This window comes from Vespa velutina, chromosome 21, assembly GCF_912470025.1.
Source record: "Vespa velutina chromosome 21, iVesVel2.1, whole genome shotgun sequence".
NCBI classification, from domain to species: domain Eukaryota; kingdom Metazoa; phylum Arthropoda; class Insecta; order Hymenoptera; family Vespidae; genus Vespa; species Vespa velutina.
Window position 1 is genome coordinate 955,413 of NC_062208.1, and position 17,500 is coordinate 972,912.

Below are 17,500 nucleotides of genomic sequence, written 5' to 3' on the forward strand. Positions count from 1 at the left end.
AGAAACTAATATTTGTAAAAGTTCTTCGGGTGTTCTGGTAAATAGACCGTTAGGATTTTTATATAAATTTTTTGTATCGTGACAAGCTTCGTAAAGCTGCTTGTAAATAGCTCCGATTACTTCGAACGAACGTTTCTTCGTAACCTCACAATGATTGTTACTCTGAAGTAGATTTATTTGTGGTAATAATAATACATCTGGCATTACTAAAAATGCTTCCAATTTGTTCTGTATAAAATAAAAAATACGTAAGATTGAAAATATTATATTAACGAAGATTTGAAAATTTAAAGATAATAAACTTTGTTTATTACCGTGAATTCTTTTACACTTAACGGATCCATTCCAGGTATATCAGATAGCGGCCCTTGTTCATGTCCTTGTAAAATAGTATATATTGATCCGAGATTTAAATTTGCAACCAAAGAACTAGCTTGTTCCGATGTAAGGGTATCAATCTGTGCATCGGACTGAGCCTATGTTATTCGATAAAATGAAATAATTAATACGTGGGAAATAATATTAGGTTGGAAACTATGAAACGAGCGTTTTTGTTTAATTTTTTATATTCATTCAAAGCCCGTTTCATAGTTTCCAACCTAATAATATATTATTTAAATAATAATTAATCATTTTACCTGTAATCGTTCCAATCTTTGATCCATATATTCATACAATCCTAATGTCGATTGTATTTGATGCATACAATTAAGAAGATAAACAGCCATGTCAACTGTTGGTAGTCTAGAAGCTGTTTCATTAACTTCTTGTAATAATGGATCAATGATACACGATACTATCTATAAAGATATATTTTATTACTACACAATTGTATATATTATTTGAATGCAATTATACTTACTTGAAGCATATCCTTTTCTCTATCTTCTGCTATACTAGCTACAGATAAAATTTCATTCAATAGATATAATAATCTTGAAACCGATGGTGCTGGTACTAAATCATTTCCCGGTGGTTCAGCTCTTTCTCCAAGAGCTGTTCTTGTTTCTCTTTGTAATCTACTGAGAAAGCTCTTTTCGCTTAATACTAACAAATCATATAACGTTGAATCGAGAACACTATCTGGTATAACTTGTTGAATTATAGCACGATAAAATCTTATAAGAGTTGTAACCGAATATAATACAGTAGCTGGAGCTTCCACAGAAACTATATGTTCTATTCTTGATTGTAATGGATGACAAAGTCCTTCGGTAATATTACTTAAACATTGCTTAATTTGATCAGATACATCTATAATAAATATTAATGATAATTGCATATAATAATGCATTAAGAATATTATTATTTTTAATAATTTCTTACCAGTTTTATCGCAATCCTTAACTAAAATCAATATGTTCTCCTTTTCTATTGGAATTGCTTGATGCAACCAAGCAAGCATATCACCAACATATCTTTTATGATCATGAGCATGCATTTCTATGGGATTTGGTGTTCCACCAATTGGTTCACCTAATGTCAATGCATCTATGAAAGATCCTACGAGTGCTGTTCTTCTATTAGCACAATATTCATCTAAAATATATCTATATAAAAAAATTCTTAATAAATAATTATCAAGTGAGAATTAATATAACAAAATATAAATATAAATAGTTAAACGTACTTAAATAAAACAGGTCTATCTTGCAATTTACCCATAGCTTTAACAAGTAAAAATGCCAATTGTTCATCTTCTATGTATTTACATTGATTCTGTGTCCATCTATATAACCTTTCCAAGGCAGCTTCTTGAAGAAGTGTCATTCTTTGCATTATATCTAATGCCAATGTTTGATATCCAGATTGCATCAATATTCTACAGTTGCTATGTATTTCCTTAAGTTTCAATATGATTATTTAAATAAATTAAATATACTTTATGAATTTGATCTTATCTGATTAAAAAAACAAAAAAAAATTACCTGTACTCGATTAAGAATAGTAAAAAATTCTTCTGTTATTGGCGATTCTCTATGTGATCCATGTAAACTCGTTATCTCTGATTGAGATAATTGAAAACTCTTAATAAATGCACTTGCAACTTCTTGTTGCATGGATAATATTTGACTAAAATTTCATACTAACATTATAAATCTTTTATATAATTAATTATATACAATTAATGGATAAAATTACCTTTCATTTTGAAGTTTCGTTGTCTGTTCAATGAGTTGTGAAGTTTTAGTTTTTGTAACTTGTAATCGATTTGTCATACATTGAACTGAATTATTCATCGCTAAAACATCTTGATATATATTATCTAAACAAGTTTTGACTTCCCTAAACGCAGATAAAAAATCTTCGTTAATGGCAAGACTTCTTCTCTCAATTTTACTTCTTAAATTACGACGAGCATTTAATGTGTTTTCCGTAAAAAATGTTGATAGTTCTTTCAAAGCTTCCAATGTATCCTAAAAAAAAGAAAAAAAAAAAAAAATAGGAAATAGAGATAAACCTACAAAAATAAAATTCATTTAAATGTACATAAATAAATCATGTTTTTTAACATACCTTGTCATGTTCTACTCTTGATTCGAGTAATTTATTAACCCGTCTAACTAAAGCCGAATTAGTATTTTTTTCGCTCATTGCAATTAATTAATTTCGTAATTATGAAAACACATACTCTTTAACTTATGACGGATTATATGGTATACGTCACATAAGTGTGATAAAAAAAATGATTTTTATATATATATATATATTTACATATACTTTTCTTTTTGTGTAGATGTCACTAGTTTCGCTTGATTGACGCGCCTCCTATGTAGATTGTACGTAAATGCATTAAAACTATATTGCCAATTAGATTGTGAAAGAGATTGAAAATATTACAGACGATATCATTCTTTCTATCTGATAGAAAATTTCGTTGTTATGCGTGGGCTTGAGAATTTTTTCAATAAAAGAAAGTGCGGATATTAACTAATGTTCTAAAACATATTATTTGTAGGTTAAAGTAATAAGAAAAGTTGATTAATTTAATATATTTCTTTAAAATTTCAGACAATTTTTCTATACTAATTATTATTTTTTTTTTTATTATTTTATTTATATGTCGTATATATATTACACCCATATATATTTTTTATTTATTATTCATCGCATTTTATTTACAATTCATATTATATATATATATATATATATATATATATATATATATATATATATATAATAGGTTGTATAATTCAGTTTTTATTTAACCGCCTGCGCAAAATGTCTTGCGCACAACGAACAAAGTAACTTTGTATATGTTCATATATATATATATATACGAATATATGTATATTTATGTAAACGTATATACTTTTTTGTTTCGAAGTTAGCGCAATTTAATATAGATTATAATTAAACAATATAATAATAACGATATGTAAAAATAGAATTATTAAAATAAAAACATTAACTACAAAATCGTCTACGTTTCTCCTTTAAAAACAACGAATCTGATTGGTTAGTTTCAAACAGTCGATTGGAATCATTTGAAAGACAGATGTAACAATCTAAATCATTATTAAAATTAAATTTCCCTAACTTATGTTACATATAGGGAATTTTTATTACTATTATTGCAACTACAAAGAGAGAAAAAAAAATGTATCAAATATTCGGACATTGCACTCTCTTGCATGTTTACAATTTAATGGATATCTGTTACTGTTTAGTAATCTTTGGTGTATGACGTAAATATCGTATTTTAATTAATTGACTCCTCATATCACTCATGTATCTTTTATACCAAGAAAATGAATTCCAAAAAATTCATGAAAGTTGATAAAATATCATATTTATAGGTCATTGTACCTTTCGTTGTGATTTTGATTAACATAAGCGAGGTTAGTATCGTTTAATTATCAGTATTGTTACGTGTTTTTTGTGATGGAGTATTTTCGATATTACAATTTAATGGAGTTAGTAAAAAAGCTTGTCTATTATTTTATTTTATTTAGATTATTTATTGCTTAATAATTAGTCTTGTAAAATAAAGTATATATTGATTATGTATAATATAATGCTATTAAGTTATTCCTTAATTTTTTGCTTATTTATATTAATTTAATTATTTTTGATTTTAGTTTACTTTTTTTTTGTATTTCTTTTTTTCTTTCTTTTTTTTTTCTTTTTTTTCTTTTTTTTTCTTTTTTTTTTTTTTTTTTATTTGTTTTTAAGTATGCATGGTTTTATTTAGTTTGTTGGTGGTAAAATGTCTACTTCAGAGACTGGTGTGGGATGTATTAGCGAAGTTACACTTGCTATTAGTAAAGCAAGGACTTCTCAAGCAGGATCCATAAGGGTACTCGACAGTCCTGATTCGGATGGATCTGGCCGTTCGAACTCGTTTTCCATACAACGATTTAATTATCCTAATGAGAATACAAATTCTAACATACTTCCACCCCCCTTAACAAACAATGATTTAAGAATACCTATTGTCGGATATGAAGTTATGGAAGAGAGGGCTAGATTTACAGTTAGTATATAATATATATTTTATATTAAAATATAACAATTGAATTTTAATTTGAAAAATATTTGTTATAATTTTATTTAGGTATACAAACTACGTATAGAATTGAAGAATGGTGATTGTTGGTTTGTATTTAGAAGATATACAGATTTTGTACGCTTATTTGCTCAATTGAGAAGACAAAAACTTCCAATTTCTCATTTGTCTTTACCACAAAAAAAATGGCTCGGTGACAATTTTGCACCTAGTTTTTTAGAAGAAAGGATACGTGGTCTACAAGCATTTGTTAATGGGATATTAAGTAATCCAATTCTCATAGGTAGTGCTTGTGTTAGACAATTTTTTTGTCTCGACGAACCACCCGCGTTATCTGATACCGCAGAAGAATCTAGAGTAAATAAAATATCTTTTATATTCAAATAATAAACTGTATTTTGTGATATAAAGGATGATAATTATGATAAAACAAGTGTTTCCTTTTTAGGCAATTTTTGAAGCAATGGAAGACACAATATATCATTTAAGACAACAACTTAGAGAACGAGATAATGCTCTGGCAGCAGAATCCGCACTTTGCAATGAATTACAAAAGAATCTACATCAGATGTTAAGGTATGGAAGTTTTTTAATTAGATTCTAAGATTTTAAACGTTTCTTCATCTTTGATTTTATTCATTTACAAATGTTTCAGCGAAAGACAGATCTGTCCTAAATGTGGCGCAAATCAATAAATCCCTCTAAAAAAAATTAGATGGATTTTATTATATATTTATTTGAATGTTACGGAGAGATATCTATCTAAAGGATGCGCTGTTTAAGGATTTACATAGATCATTAAAATCCTTCCAGCAAATGTAAAATTTGTAATTTCGTTGTGTATTCATAATTATTTAAGATTACAAGTAATTGAATATAGAAGAAATTTTTTAAGTATTTCAAATGTTAATATTTATAAAGATATTTGCACATATTTTATAATATTTATACGGATCGTTCTAGTGAGTGAATTGTAATTTTTTTTTTATTAAATCTTTATTATTTATCATTAGAATAAGATTTAAAAGACAATATAGTATGTAAGAATGTTTTTTTCTTTTTTTTTTTTCCACGTGAGGCATTATACATGAATTGATGTTTAGTATATAATATACATTGAAAATTGTTAAAAATAAATTGAATATAAAAATTTTCATATCATATTCCAATGGTTTTGAAGATCAAACATCAATAATCTCTTTAATAATATTTTCTATACTTGTGATTTGATATAAAAAAAAAATCGACATATATGTAATAATCCCATTATTAAAATTATATATATATATATATACATACACACACACACACGCACACACATACATATGTATCTTATATTTAATAACGAAATTGCATTATGAGATCAAAATGAGTAATAATGCAATATTTGAATATTTAAATTTATTGATATCAAAAAAAAAAAAAAAAAAAAAAAAAAAGAAAAAAAAATAGGTGTGTTAGTGATAAGCAGTATTTATCGACAAAAAATTTATAATTTATCCTAGAATCTTCAACCACTTTAAAATGATAAGTAGCTGTTGCCAACTTATGTACATTGGCTACAATATAAAAGCTCAGTCTTCTTTATCTGGAGCAACAACTAAACTCAATGCTTGAATCAGGTACGTAGATTTAGCTGCAAAAGAAAGAAAGAAAAAAAAAATTCTCGATTCGTTTAATTTACTTTATAACAAATAAAAAAGAAAAATAATAATAATAATAAAAAAATAATAATAAATAAAAGAAACTTACCTAACAAAGAGCTTTTTTTCTTATTATACACGTAGACGTGATAAACGAATATACCACACAAAATGAATCCAACGGCGAACAAATATTTGAATGATGGTTCGTAAACGATAGGAATGATTGCTAGAAAAATAGCAATTAATAATACCAACCATGGTATAAAAATAGGTACCGCATATGGTCTAGATGCATTAGGTTTAGTCCTTCTCATAATAATAAGGGCTATCATCGCGAAACCATAAAAAACCCAGGTAAGAAAACTTGCGAATTCTATTAAAGCGGTAATGTCTCCTAATAAGAGACATATCAATGTGAGTATTCCTTGAAACGCTACAGCTATCGCTGGCGTTAATTTCTCCATGTGTACATAACTGAATATGCGTGGTACATGACCTTCTCTTCCCGCGACGTAACACAATCGTGATACACTGAATTGTATACTAAGACCACATCCAAATGTAGAGAAAGCAACACCAAGTGGTATAGCGAAGGCTAACCAACTTGGAAGTACTCTTTTGGACCATAAAACGGCAACGGCAGGTGCACTTATCATTTCAGGTATCGTTAATGTAGCCATATACATCAAATTCATTGACACATATAAAATAGTAATCATTGGTACAGCTATTAATATACTCCTGAGAATATTGATCTCTGGCTTTTGAATTTCTTCTGTTATTATAGCAGCCGATGACCAACCATCGTATGCCCAAAGACCATTGTAAAAGGCCAATGCTATGTTACCGGCGGATGTTGTTGTACCACGAAAAGGATCCTTTAATAGATCTAAATGGCCAGTACTTAACCAGTATATACCACCTCCTATTACAAGAATACAAGCTGCAACTTTACATATCGTCAATGAATTTTGCACTTTAACGTAAAGTTTAACACTCGTTAGATTCGTAAATGTAATCAGGCCAAGTGCCAGCATGGCGATTAATTTTTTCAATCGGTCCATCGAATCCATTGGCAAATCGTCAAGGTAATAAGAGAATGGTTGTACACCATATTCAGCGAACGTTAATATTACAACAGCAACTTCGGCCGGTCTTAGAAGTATAACGTATACCCAGGAACAAATGAATGCCGGTATTTGTCCAGCGTAATGGTGAAGAGGAGCATAAGCTTCGATGAAGTAAGCATATTCCGCACCGGAACGTGGTACAACCGTACTCAATTCCGCAAATGCCAAAGCACCCAATAGTGACAGAAAACCGCAGGTTATCCAAATGATTAAACAAAATCCTACGGATCCGGATCTTTCCAAAGCGTTGGCCGGTGATACAAATATTCCAGAACCTGAGTAATGAGAAAATGCGAATATTTTTATTTTTTTTTTTTTTTTGAACTTAACGAAAGAAAGGGGAAAAGATAAAAATAAAAGGGAAAAAAAAAAAAGAAGAAAAAAAAAAGAAATATTTTCGTTGCAATCTGTGCGAAAGAAAATAAGAAAAGGAACAAAAAAGAAAACAAAATAAAAAGAAAGAAAAGAATAAAAATAAAAATAAAAATCAACAAATAACTCCTGTCTCTATTATTGTTCCAATCGTTTGTAACGCGTGGGTCAGTTATTAACCCCAATTGAACCTTTTGTTCATATATTCGTTCAAAGGGATAACGACACCGTTATTAAATGACATTGTTATTTCGTTAATCATTCTCCTCTTATATCATGGAAAAGAAGAGAGAAAAAAAAAATTGGTGGGAAAGAAGAAGAGAAGAGAGACAAGCGCGAAAAGAGAGAAGAAAAAGGAAAAAAAGAAGAAAAAAGAAAAATAAAAATGAAAAGAACAAGCAAATGATTACAAGAAGTACAAATACGTTTTCAACGAGATAAGATTAGAAAAAAAATTTACGATCGGATTTCAACTTAATTATTTTCTTTCTTTCATAATCGTGTTACTTATGTGACATTATTAGATCAAATGTATTTAAAGATATATCACGAATTGATTTCTTTAATGTCTCTTTTAAAATATTGTCTTCTTAATCTCGAGTAAAGATTACGGTACATTTTTTTTTTCTCTTTATCTTGTTTTATTTTTTTTTGTTTGTTTTATTTTTTTTTTTATTTTTTTTTATTTTTTTATTTTTTTATTTTTTTATTTTTTTATTTTTTTTTTTTTTTTTTTTTTTTTTTTTTTTTTTTTTTTATTAAAAATAAAAAGAATTACCATTCCGAGTTTCTCTTCATCTCCCCCCACCCCCAGCCCCACTCCTCCCCTCTCTCCGTCACTCTTCACGATTTAATACTTTACATCGCCAAGTCCCAATAATTTCGAAATTGTTATAATAAAATGAATTTCTCTCGATGAGATAAGAGAAATAAAAGAGCAGATAAAAGAAAAACAAAAAGAAAGAAAGAAAAATAAAAAACAAGGAAAAAATGAAAATGAAAAGAAAGCAAGAAAGAAAATAAACAAAATAAATTGTTATCGTTATAAATTTATGATATTTTCTCTTTGAATCGTTTTATTTTTCAATTTGACCTTCGAACAAAATGCTGACTGAATTATAAAACATCTAAATACATTAAAATATTTTCTTAAATTCGACATTAATATGATTTACTTTTAATTCAAGATCAAAAGATATTCTCTCGTATTATATGTCTTATTAATATAAAGTACTATTAGTATTAAAGTTGAATAACATTGAAGTATAAGCTATTACCTTATTATACTTAACTATCGTCTTGTAAATTTAATCAAACGTAACGTTAATGTAAAATAAACGATTTGAAATACGTACGTAATTATTATATTACGACCGTCATTGTGAAAAAAAGAATGAGAGGGAGAGAGAGAGAAAGAGAGAGAGAGAGAGAAAGAAAGAAAGAGAGAGGGAGAGAGAGAGAGAGAGAGAGAGAGAGAGAAAAGAAGAGAGAGTACATGTATTCAAAGGCAAATGGTCTATCAGCTTGCGATTACGAGTTATCATTTAAGTAATATGTACTTGCGAGCTCATAAACACGTATAATAATTGTCTCATTTCGTAATATAACATTTATCATATTAATTACCTATATATTGAACATGAATACAAAAATAAGAACAGATATGTATGCATATGTATATACGTATATATATATATATATATATATATATATATATGTATATGTATATGTATATGTATATATATATATAATGATCGAAAAAAAATACTTAAAATCATTTATATAATGTCGCAATTAAAAATGATGATTAAAATAATATAATTTAAATATGACATATCGAATATTTTTAGCGTTTAACTCTCTCTCTCTCTCTCCCTCTTTCTTTCTCTCTTTATCTATCTCTCTCTATCTCTCTCTATCTCTATCTTTTTTTCGTCAATTTTATATTTGCAATAAGGATATACATGATATAATTCTTCCACGTGACACATAATACAAAGAGACCGATAAATTTTGATAAATTATGTATTTCTGTAATCGACTTTCACACATATATATACATATATATATGTATATATATATATATATATACACATATATATATATATATATATATCACTCATAATACGCGTGTTTCTTGTTAAATGTTTGTTGATACATTCATTTAAAGTTACATTCCGATGATATACATATACACACACACACACACACACACACACACATTCAGATAAATATTTAAGTTGTGCGTAAGAGAAAAAAAAAAAGGAGATAGAAAAGAGGGAGAAGAAAAAAAAAATATGTTTTTTCTTTTTACCGATCATAACAGCAAGAATTATACTGACGGCACTGAAAAGTCCAAGCTCTCGTTTCAAAGCGACCTTCTCGTTGCCTTTCTCGTCTTTAGCCATTTTCCTTTCAAATCGTTGACGTTGCACTTAAAGCGAAAATAACGTTTTATTAACACGAATTTAATGTCATCGATACCAAGTGGCAAAATGAAGGACGAATTAGGAAAAAAATGAAATGTAATAAATCTATCTAACATTCGTATAAACAGCACTGTTGACAAATCTCCACGTTCATTTATATACAATGCAACAATTATAATTCGATCGATGTGATTTAAGAAATAGTGATTGAAAAAGAATTAAGACAAAAGAATTAAGTAAAGGAAAAAAGGAGAAAAGGAAAAAAAGCAAGAAAAAAAAAAAAAAAAAAAAAAAAAGGAAATAAAAGAGAAAAGAAAAAAAAAAAAAAGAAAAAGGAAAAACCCGTAGAAAAAGATTGATAAAAGAAATTAAGAATAATTTCACGTTCCACTATCGCGGATCTGGCGAAATTATTAATTCGCCTTAAATGGAAGGAAGGAAGGAAGGAAGGAAGGAGAGGAAAAAAAAAAAAAAAGAAAAAAAAATAACTGTCGCGCGTCTTTTGAACGATAAAGAGCTTTTTAGATGTAACTCTCTTAGAACTCGTGATGTTATCGCGAAGAGATCCAGAACGAGACTAATACGTGCCAGAGCGGGTCAGCTTGACGATTATTTTTCTGCATCATGTCTTTCTTGGATCCATCGTACGATAAGAAACGACTCTTTTTTACACTACCTTTTGACTCTGTTAAAGTCTTGAAATCTATCCTTTTAACGATCGATAACAAATGTAGTGTATAATAAAACGGAAGTACTTATTTATTCTTCTTATTTCTTGTAAATGGAATAATAAAGCCCGTAACACTTAATGTGTTTTTCTTTTAGATAGGATTTATATTATTTTCAATGAATGGAAAAAACAAAAAGGAAAAAAAAAGAAAAAAAAGAAAAGGAAGAAAACAAAAAGAAAAGAGGAAAATGGATAAGAAAATCAATATACAGATCTTTGCCCCTTTTATGAATTATCTAACAAATAAAAGAAATAAATAAAAAATGTTTTTTTAAACGAAATAAATTGTTAGAGATTGTTTTTCTTGTCTAATCAGTTAATATTCTGTGTCTGTCTTTTTTGTCAGTTACCGTTTCAAAATATTGAGATAAGATAATAACTTGCTGTTAGTTTATGATTAAGAAATTTATGGTGGAATGAACAAAAAAAATACTATTATTGAAAGTTATAAGTGGATTATATCTATTCGTTTGATTTTTTTCTTGAGATATTGAACGTCGAAATTTAAGTGGGGGGAAAAAAATTATTTCGTTTTTTAAATTTATTTTGATATATATGTATATATATATATATATATATATATATATATATTTTACATATATAATACTTTATTATTTTATGAAATATTATAAAATATTATTTTATATTTTACATATATAATTATTTATTGATAATATGTATATATATAATAATCGATATGTAATACACATACTACGATATATATATATATATATATATATATATATTTATTCATTTATTATCAATTTAATATCTAAATTTGTTATCAATATAATATTGTTATTTTATCTAAGTTTTTGAAAATGATATTTCATAAGATAGTTCATCAAGATAACGCGACTACTTTATGGATCGCTGAGACTTCAATTTAATCTAAAGATTACATTTTACAAATATTTGTACAATAAAATATTAAAAAGATAATACATTAAAAATTATAGTGATATATTAATTTTTTTCTTTCCTCTTCATTATTCCAATTCTACGACAATGTATATGAAAGATTCTTTTAGTTCTTTTAATTTCATTGAATGAAAATGACCGTGAATAGGCACTTACGCGAACGTACTAGTTGACTCTGATTGGTCAAAAATGGCGGGTACTTGTTATTCTTTGAGATTCAGTGATTTAAGATCTTGTCAGCTGATCGCACGCGGTCGAAGAATTTTAGGTTAGAATAGAAACGTGCTTTGTATATATTCTATTATATTAGCGTTATCATTTATATATTTTGAAATAATGGAGGAAGAAGAAGAAGAAAAGTGTCAGGATGACGAGGAAAGAGAATTTTATTTTGAATCAGATCATTTGGCATTAAAGGGTAATAAGAATTATACTGCTCTTTTAAAAACCATTGTTATATTGGAAGCACAAAGGACACAGGCTATTGAGGATCTAGATAAACTTTTAGCAGCTCGTTCTAAAGCCATGAAGGATCCAATATCTTTTGTAGCACAATTACAGAGTGGGGATTTGCCAGAATTACCAAGTCCGCAAAAGATTGCTGATATTCCTTATATTGATTGGGCACAATACAACATAGCACTGCCTGACACACGTATGAGGCCACAAACAAGACATGGACATATACTTCCACAAACACAAATTAAAACTGATCAAGAAAATGGAAAGGTTATAATCCTTTTAATAAAATGCATTATGATCTTTCAATGTATTCTTATGATACGACTTAATTATATTTTTAGATTTTAGTAAGAGGACGTGCTTTTGATGAGAGCAAGCCAGAGACATTTAATCAATTGTGGACTATAGAAGAGCAAAGACGTTTAGAAGAATTATTGATAGAGTATCCACCAGAAGAGGTTGAAATGAGACGATGGACTAAAATTGCTAATGCTTTAGGTTATTTGATAAATAAGAATATGTTTCTTTTTACATATTATATTCATGCTATTTCTTAACATATGTACTCTCTTTATAGGCAATCGAACTCCAAAACAAGTGTCCAGTAGAGTACAAAAATACTTTATTAAATTATTAAGAGCTGGCTTACCGATACCAGGCAGAGGACCAAAAGTAAAATTTGACGTTAAGAAGGGTTTTAATCATCGTCATCAACGAAATAATTATATGCTATTTAAACGTTCAACATTTTTCCCACATCAAGATTTATCTTTTGTTACAAATGAAGAAAGTAAAGAACAACCAATTATTGAAGAATCCGTTAGTACTTTATTACAAAGATTTTTTTTTTTTTGTTCTTATCTTATCTTAAGTTAATAGTTATTATCTATATTACCTTTAAAATTTTCATTTCATTTTCATAGGAGGATGATATTGGAAATATTTGCACAGATGATAATTCGGAATTGAGACAGATAGAACTAGTAAGACAAGTTAAGACAGAAAAAGAGCATGAGTCATATCCTGTGTACAAACACGTTGGATATAAGGTAAATAAACTTTGTTTTGTATAAAGCTAATCTATGTTTGTATCAATCTCTAAATTTAAATCTATATTGTAGTGTGTAGTATGTGGAGAGGAACCATTGAAGGGTACAAGATGGCATTGTTTAGAATGTCAAAATGGGATAGATTTATGTGGTGATTGTGCTGTGGCTCAAATAGAAGCTGAGAATCCTACGCACGATCCACTGCACAAATTAATTCCAATAAAACAATCACAGTATAGTCAAAGCTATGATTTAGATTATTTTCCACAAAATTTTAATAATTCTTCTTATAATTATCTCGATCCTAATTTTTTACCTGAATAAAACACAACATAATATACATATAAATTTTTGCAATATTACAAAGTCAATACGAACTGTTTTATATGAAACGTCAAATGATTTATTAAAATAATTATTATTAAGTACATGTTATGAATTTTCTTTTGGAAATTTGGAATTTATTTTATCTCGAAATTGACTGAATGTATCATCTTTTATACTTTGTCGTATGTCATTGAAGAACATTAGATAGTAATGCGTATTGTGTCTAAAACAATAAAAAAAAAAAAAAAAAAAATTAAAATTTGAGATATAATATTGAATAAATAAAAACATGATTTTTAAGAATGAAATACATACATCATTAATAATATCATTCCCAATAATTCTTTGGTAACATGTAGATGATGTAAATATGCTCTAGTATGATTTTTACATGTCAAGCACTCGCAATATTGACATATTGGAGAGAAATCATCTGCATACCTGTTTGAATGAAAATATTTAATTGAATAATGAAATGACATTCGTGTTCTATTTCTTTTTTTTTTCTCATTTTTCTAAAATTTACCTTTTTTCGCCGATCGTTAATATATGACTTGTATTCTTGCAACTATCATGATCACACAGAAATGTTAAAGCTTCTGAACGTTCAGTAATTATGTAAGGATACGTTGAATCGAAAATATCTATGCCTAAATTTATTAATTCTAATATTACTAATGGATTCCAGCATCCTAATGATACGCGTAATTTATCCTCAGGTAATAATTTCTAAAGAAAATGAAATATATTAAATTTGAAACGATGATGCAACATATTAATATAAAATAATAAAAATAAATAATTGTATAAATCTGACTTACAATTGTATGTCGTATTACATTTTCAATTTGTTCCCATTTAATATTTTTAACATCTGGCCCATTATCATGTAGACCATCTATCACATAACCGGCCAATGGTTTATTTTTCAAATATTCCACTGATTCTTCTCTAACTTTTAAATTATAACCACCTTCAACTGCTCCTAATATACTTTTAAATTTGAGTTTATTCGAAGCGGCATGCCTTTTTAAACATTGCTCTGTTAAAGCCTTACTTCTATCTGTTGCTTTAGATATGCGTTTTTCAGAATTATGCATATTTCCATCACAGAGTGCAACATAAAGATCAGGTTCAAATGTTTCTACTAAGTCCATATATTTATCTGCAGTAAATAAAACTTTTCCTGTTCTAGACCATACAGATATACTGTCAGCTTGTTGAAATCCTAATGGAGTTACTTCAGTAGGATCTTGTATTGATAAAAAATTTATATACTCCTAAAATATTATTAACTTTGAACTTATAGAGTAATGTATGAACTTATAGAGTTTATTTATTATTCCATATAGCATTACCTTCATACTAACAAATTCTGCAAAAGAAATATTCAATTCCTTCATACTATCTTCCATTTTTAATGTAGACGGAAGTGAGATGGATAATAAATGTTGTTGTTTCGTTACCATTTGAAATACATCTTTGGTTAAATGTGGTACGCTGCCTCTCTGAGAATAATATAAAATAATATAATATAAATAATATCATTTACAGTTTATCGCTTAGTTTATCAAAAGACATATATATATATATATATATATATATACAATACCTTTGTATATATTAGAAGAAGTGGCGTTTCATAAATAATATTAGGCAATCTTTCAAATTCCTTCAGTATACCAATACGTGGAGTACAATGTGTTAACGAGTCAAGAATGAATTTCATAGTTACTTATCAATTGTAAACATAATATAATATACAAAAAATTATATTTAAATATTATATATAAATATATTAATTTAAATTAATTTGTTCAATCAAAACTAATACTGTTTACATAGCCACAAATTATTTAACATAACCTCACTTAAACGGAGTCATGCCATGAAAGCAAAGCTAACCACTTAAAATTTCATTTTATTTATGGCGTCACATAATATAAGTGGCAACACTATAGCCATCTATTAATACGACGGGAACTATTCTCGAAACTTTAGCATGATTACTTTGGCCAATGAGAAATGTCGCATTTATATTCGGCTACCACGATTGGTCGTAATGCGTGTATCCAGCTTAGAATCTTCCAATAAGAAAACTAATTGGTTGTTCCTTATTTATTCAAAAATATATTTAAATTTCGAATTAATTTAAAATTCATATAAGAAAGTATTGAAAAAATAATTTACAGGTTGGAAAATATGTTTTATTATTATCAATAACGCCGATACGCATGTTGAGTATTTATTTATTGTTAAAAATACAAATACTTAACAATACTTGACAAAAATGTTATTTGGCGGCCAATGGCGTTAAGTAATAACTTTTAAGAATTATGAAATAAAGGAATGCTTATAGAAATAATGTTCGTTAATTAATATAAATAGTAAGAAATAATTAACATAAGATTAAAAATAGATAAAAGATACTTTGATACATAATAATCATTAATAATTATTATAATTAATAAACATAATAAATAATCATTATACAATCCTGAGAATAGATAAGTCAAAAACATTATTTAAGGAAAGAAAAGAAAAGAAAAACGAAATAAAAAGATATAATAATTGTGATGACACTTAAATATTTCGATTGAAGTGTGATCATTATATTGATAAAAATATTATATTGTATTATATACGTTAATTGTAAGTATGGATAATGGATTTTTTTTCATAAATTACATTTACATGTGTAAGATTTTTTCTTTTTAGAGTTGCGCGGATCCACGCCATGCGGAATCGAAACCGCATGCCGTGTCAGAATCGGAATCATTATTTTGTTGATTTGTAGGAATGGCAGAATTGACGGACGACGTTGAAGTTGGCCGACGATTACCGATTTGATTTTGTCTGTTCGTCGCTTTACCCTGAAGTACTGGTGTATTTGGTTGACTTGCAGCTTGCTGTTGTTGACCCCTAGAAAAATCTTGAGTTCTTCTACTTCTTCGTTTTTTAACTGGCGCATATTTTGGCGGTGGCATTACTTTCTGATCTAATTTCTATAAAAGGAAAAATAAAATAAGCGAATAATTTAAATATTATTATATATTTTTAATTTTAATTTGTTGTTTATTTTAAGAATATTTTTAATATTTTCTATCTTAAATAAAGTTTTTTCCTTTTTAAATTTTTTATTATCTTTGGAAAAATGTAACGAAGAAGAAATTTATTATATAATTTATTATATAATATTATAACTATTTTTATTTTTTATATATTATTATATCTTCATATAACGTATATTACATCTTTTTATTTCATTATATTTTCTTTTCTTTTTTTTTTTATAATGCACATAATATAATTTTTATTATATTTATTCTTTGTAATTGATTATTTTCGTATTTTTGATTTTTTATTTATTTTTTTTTTTTTATTTTTTTTACCTTTATACAAATGGGATAGGCAGAAGGAATGAAAAAAATTCTGATATTTTTGAGAAGATTTAAATGAAGAAGGAATTAAGTATATTATATATCTGTAATATATTTTTGTTATTTTTTTGTATTTATGTATTTTTGATATTTGAAGAAAAAAGAATAAAGTAAATGAACAGAAGGAAGGATTAAATATTATATATTTCTTGTTAATTATTTTTCGTAATATTACAGAAATTTTTTAGTACTTTTGTACTTTCGGTATTTCATTATTTTAGGAAAAATCAAATGACGGAGAAATGGAAAAATATTATTTATTTCCATTTTTCTTTCTTTTTTCTTTTTTTTCTTTTTTCTTTTTAGTTCATTATTTCATTTAGTATGCATTATTATTTTTAGCGTTCTATCGTAATGTTTACGTTGTTTAAAATTTTTGTTATTATTTATATTTTGGTATTCTTTATATATATATATATATATATATATATATATATACACAAATATACTTTGTATTTTTTTATTTACAATATTATTTATATAT

The 17,500-nt window shown here is 26.9% G+C and overlaps 6 protein-coding genes across 14 annotated transcripts in view; 2 read left to right on the forward strand and 4 right to left on the reverse strand.

The window, feature by feature from the left end:
- Positions 1 to 2,985, reverse strand: part of LOC124956373 (conserved oligomeric Golgi complex subunit 6) — a 3,041-nt gene extending 56 nt beyond the window's left edge. Inside the window, exons 1-9 of one of the 2 annotated variants that reach the window (XM_047512097.1) lie at positions 2,518 to 2,985; positions 2,143 to 2,417; positions 1,929 to 2,073; positions 1,631 to 1,842; positions 1,327 to 1,550; positions 863 to 1,254; positions 639 to 800; positions 315 to 476; positions 1 to 228 (exon numbers count right to left, since the gene is read on the reverse strand). The exon at positions 1 to 228 is cut by the window's left edge and continues 56 nt beyond it. In XM_047512097.1, the coding sequence (XP_047368053.1) occupies positions 1 to 228; positions 315 to 476; positions 639 to 800; positions 863 to 1,254; positions 1,327 to 1,550; positions 1,631 to 1,842; positions 1,929 to 2,073; positions 2,143 to 2,417; positions 2,518 to 2,595 (1,878 nt within the window). In that variant the 5' untranslated portion in view covers positions 2,596 to 2,985. Of the gene's footprint in view, positions 229 to 314; positions 477 to 638; positions 801 to 862; positions 1,255 to 1,326; positions 1,551 to 1,630; positions 1,843 to 1,928; positions 2,074 to 2,142; positions 2,462 to 2,517 lie in introns of both variants that reach the window. The other variant, XM_047512098.1, reaches the window with a different exon arrangement.
- Positions 2,986 to 3,621: 636 nt separating this feature from the next.
- On the forward strand, positions 3,622 to 5,673 carry LOC124956261 (sorting nexin-16). Of its 2 annotated transcripts, none has more exons than XR_007103193.1 (5): positions 3,622 to 3,842; positions 4,196 to 4,477; positions 4,559 to 4,867; positions 4,945 to 5,086; positions 5,166 to 5,673. XR_007103193.1 is itself a non-coding variant. In XM_047511797.1 (5 exons), the coding sequence occupies exons 2-5, from the start codon at positions 4,211 to 4,213 to the stop codon at positions 5,203 to 5,205; spliced, it is 744 nt and encodes a 247-aa protein (XP_047367753.1). In that variant the 5' UTR covers positions 3,624 to 3,842; positions 4,196 to 4,210; the 3' UTR covers positions 5,206 to 5,673. The 2 variants fall into 2 exon arrangements, 1 of the variants encoding a protein (XP_047367753.1); XM_047511797.1 differs by having other exon boundaries at positions 3,624 to 3,842; positions 4,959 to 5,086.
- A 252-nt stretch (positions 5,674 to 5,925) lies between these two features.
- On the reverse strand, positions 5,926 to 10,674 carry LOC124956260 (b(0,+)-type amino acid transporter 1-like). The gene is made up of 4 exons (XM_047511796.1): positions 10,202 to 10,674; positions 9,973 to 10,092; positions 6,263 to 7,561; positions 5,926 to 6,146 (listed from the first exon to the last, which is right to left on the reverse strand). The coding sequence occupies exons 1-4, from the start codon at positions 10,239 to 10,241 to the stop codon at positions 6,085 to 6,087; spliced, it is 1,521 nt and encodes a 506-aa protein (XP_047367752.1). The 5' UTR covers positions 10,242 to 10,674; the 3' UTR covers positions 5,926 to 6,084.
- Positions 10,675 to 11,645: 971 nt separating this feature from the next.
- LOC124956313 (queuine tRNA-ribosyltransferase accessory subunit 2) lies at positions 11,646 to 15,499 on the reverse strand. Of its 2 annotated transcripts, none has more exons than XM_047511957.1 (6): positions 15,189 to 15,499; positions 14,935 to 15,084; positions 14,398 to 14,856; positions 14,103 to 14,305; positions 13,892 to 14,017; positions 11,646 to 13,565 (listed from the first exon to the last, which is right to left on the reverse strand). In XM_047511957.1, exons 1-6 carry the CDS (start codon positions 15,303 to 15,305, stop codon positions 13,562 to 13,564), a joined length of 1,059 nt encoding a protein of 352 aa, XP_047367913.1. In that variant the 5' UTR covers positions 15,306 to 15,499; the 3' UTR covers positions 11,646 to 13,561. The 2 variants fall into 2 exon arrangements, with proteins under 2 accessions (XP_047367913.1, XP_047367912.1); XM_047511956.1 differs by having other exon boundaries at positions 11,647 to 13,799.
- LOC124956314 (ZZ-type zinc finger-containing protein 3) lies at positions 11,812 to 13,684 on the forward strand. The gene is made up of 5 exons (XM_047511959.1): positions 11,812 to 12,467; positions 12,542 to 12,698; positions 12,778 to 13,019; positions 13,124 to 13,249; positions 13,322 to 13,684. The coding sequence occupies exons 1-5, from the start codon at positions 12,075 to 12,077 to the stop codon at positions 13,571 to 13,573; spliced, it is 1,170 nt and encodes a 389-aa protein (XP_047367915.1). The 5' UTR covers positions 11,812 to 12,074; the 3' UTR covers positions 13,574 to 13,684.
- A 556-nt stretch (positions 15,500 to 16,055) lies between the features above and the next one.
- Positions 16,056 to 17,500, reverse strand: part of LOC124956312 (ankyrin repeat domain-containing protein SOWAHB) — a 241,522-nt gene continuing 240,077 nt past the window's right edge. For 4 of the 6 annotated variants that reach the window (XM_047511952.1, XM_047511954.1, XM_047511950.1 and 1 more), the window contains one exon: positions 16,057 to 16,581. In XM_047511952.1, coding sequence (XP_047367908.1) covers positions 16,291 to 16,581 — 291 coding nt within the window. In that variant the 3' untranslated portion in view covers positions 16,057 to 16,290. Of the gene's footprint in view, positions 16,582 to 17,500 lie in introns of all 6 variants that reach the window. The other 2 variants (XM_047511955.1, XR_007103206.1) reach the window with 2 other exon arrangements.

What these genes read in the sequence shown, in the direction of transcription:
- LOC124956260 (XM_047511796.1), bottom strand. Translation starts at nt 10,241, where the DNA reads ATGAACGTGGAGATTTGTCAACAGTGCTGTTTATACGAAT. An exon ending in ACAGTGCTGTTTATACGAAT is followed by an intron (nt 10,093 to 10,201) that starts GTTAGATAGATT and finishes TTTCGCTTTAAG; the next exon opens with TGCAACGTCAACGATTTGAA. An exon ending in AATTCTTGCTGTTATGATCG is followed by an intron (nt 7,562 to 9,972) that starts GTAAAAAGAAAA and finishes CTCATTACTCAG; the next exon opens with GTTCTGGAATATTTGTATCA.
- LOC124956314 (XM_047511959.1), top strand. Translation starts at nt 12,075, where the DNA reads ATGGAGGAAGAAGAAGAAGAAAAGTGTCAGGATGACGAGGAAAGAGAA. An exon ending in CTGATCAAGAAAATGGAAAG is followed by an intron (nt 12,468 to 12,541) that starts GTTATAATCCTT and finishes TTATATTTTTAG; the next exon opens with ATTTTAGTAAGAGGACGTGC. An exon ending in AACCAATTATTGAAGAATCC is followed by an intron (nt 13,020 to 13,123) that starts GTTAGTACTTTA and finishes TCATTTTCATAG; the next exon opens with GAGGATGATATTGGAAATAT.
- LOC124956313 (XM_047511956.1), bottom strand. Translation starts at nt 15,305, where the DNA reads ATGAAATTCATTCTTGACTCGTTAACACATTGTACTCCACGTATTGGT. An exon ending in CAGAATTTGTTAGTATGAAG is followed by an intron (nt 14,857 to 14,934) that starts GTAATGCTATAT and finishes ATAATATTTTAG; the next exon opens with GAGTATATAAATTTTTTATC. An exon ending in ATGTAATACGACATACAATT is followed by an intron (nt 14,306 to 14,397) that starts GTAAGTCAGATT and finishes CATTTTCTTTAG; the next exon opens with AAATTATTACCTGAGGATAA.
- LOC124956261 (XM_047511797.1), top strand. Translation starts at nt 4,211, where the DNA reads ATGTCTACTTCAGAGACTGGTGTGGGATGTATTAGCGAAGTTACACTT. An exon ending in ATACCGCAGAAGAATCTAGA is followed by an intron (nt 4,868 to 4,958) that starts GTAAATAAAATA and finishes TTTCCTTTTTAG; the next exon opens with GCAATTTTTGAAGCAATGGA. An exon ending in AATCTACATCAGATGTTAAG is followed by an intron (nt 5,087 to 5,165) that starts GTATGGAAGTTT and finishes CAAATGTTTCAG; the next exon opens with CGAAAGACAGATCTGTCCTA.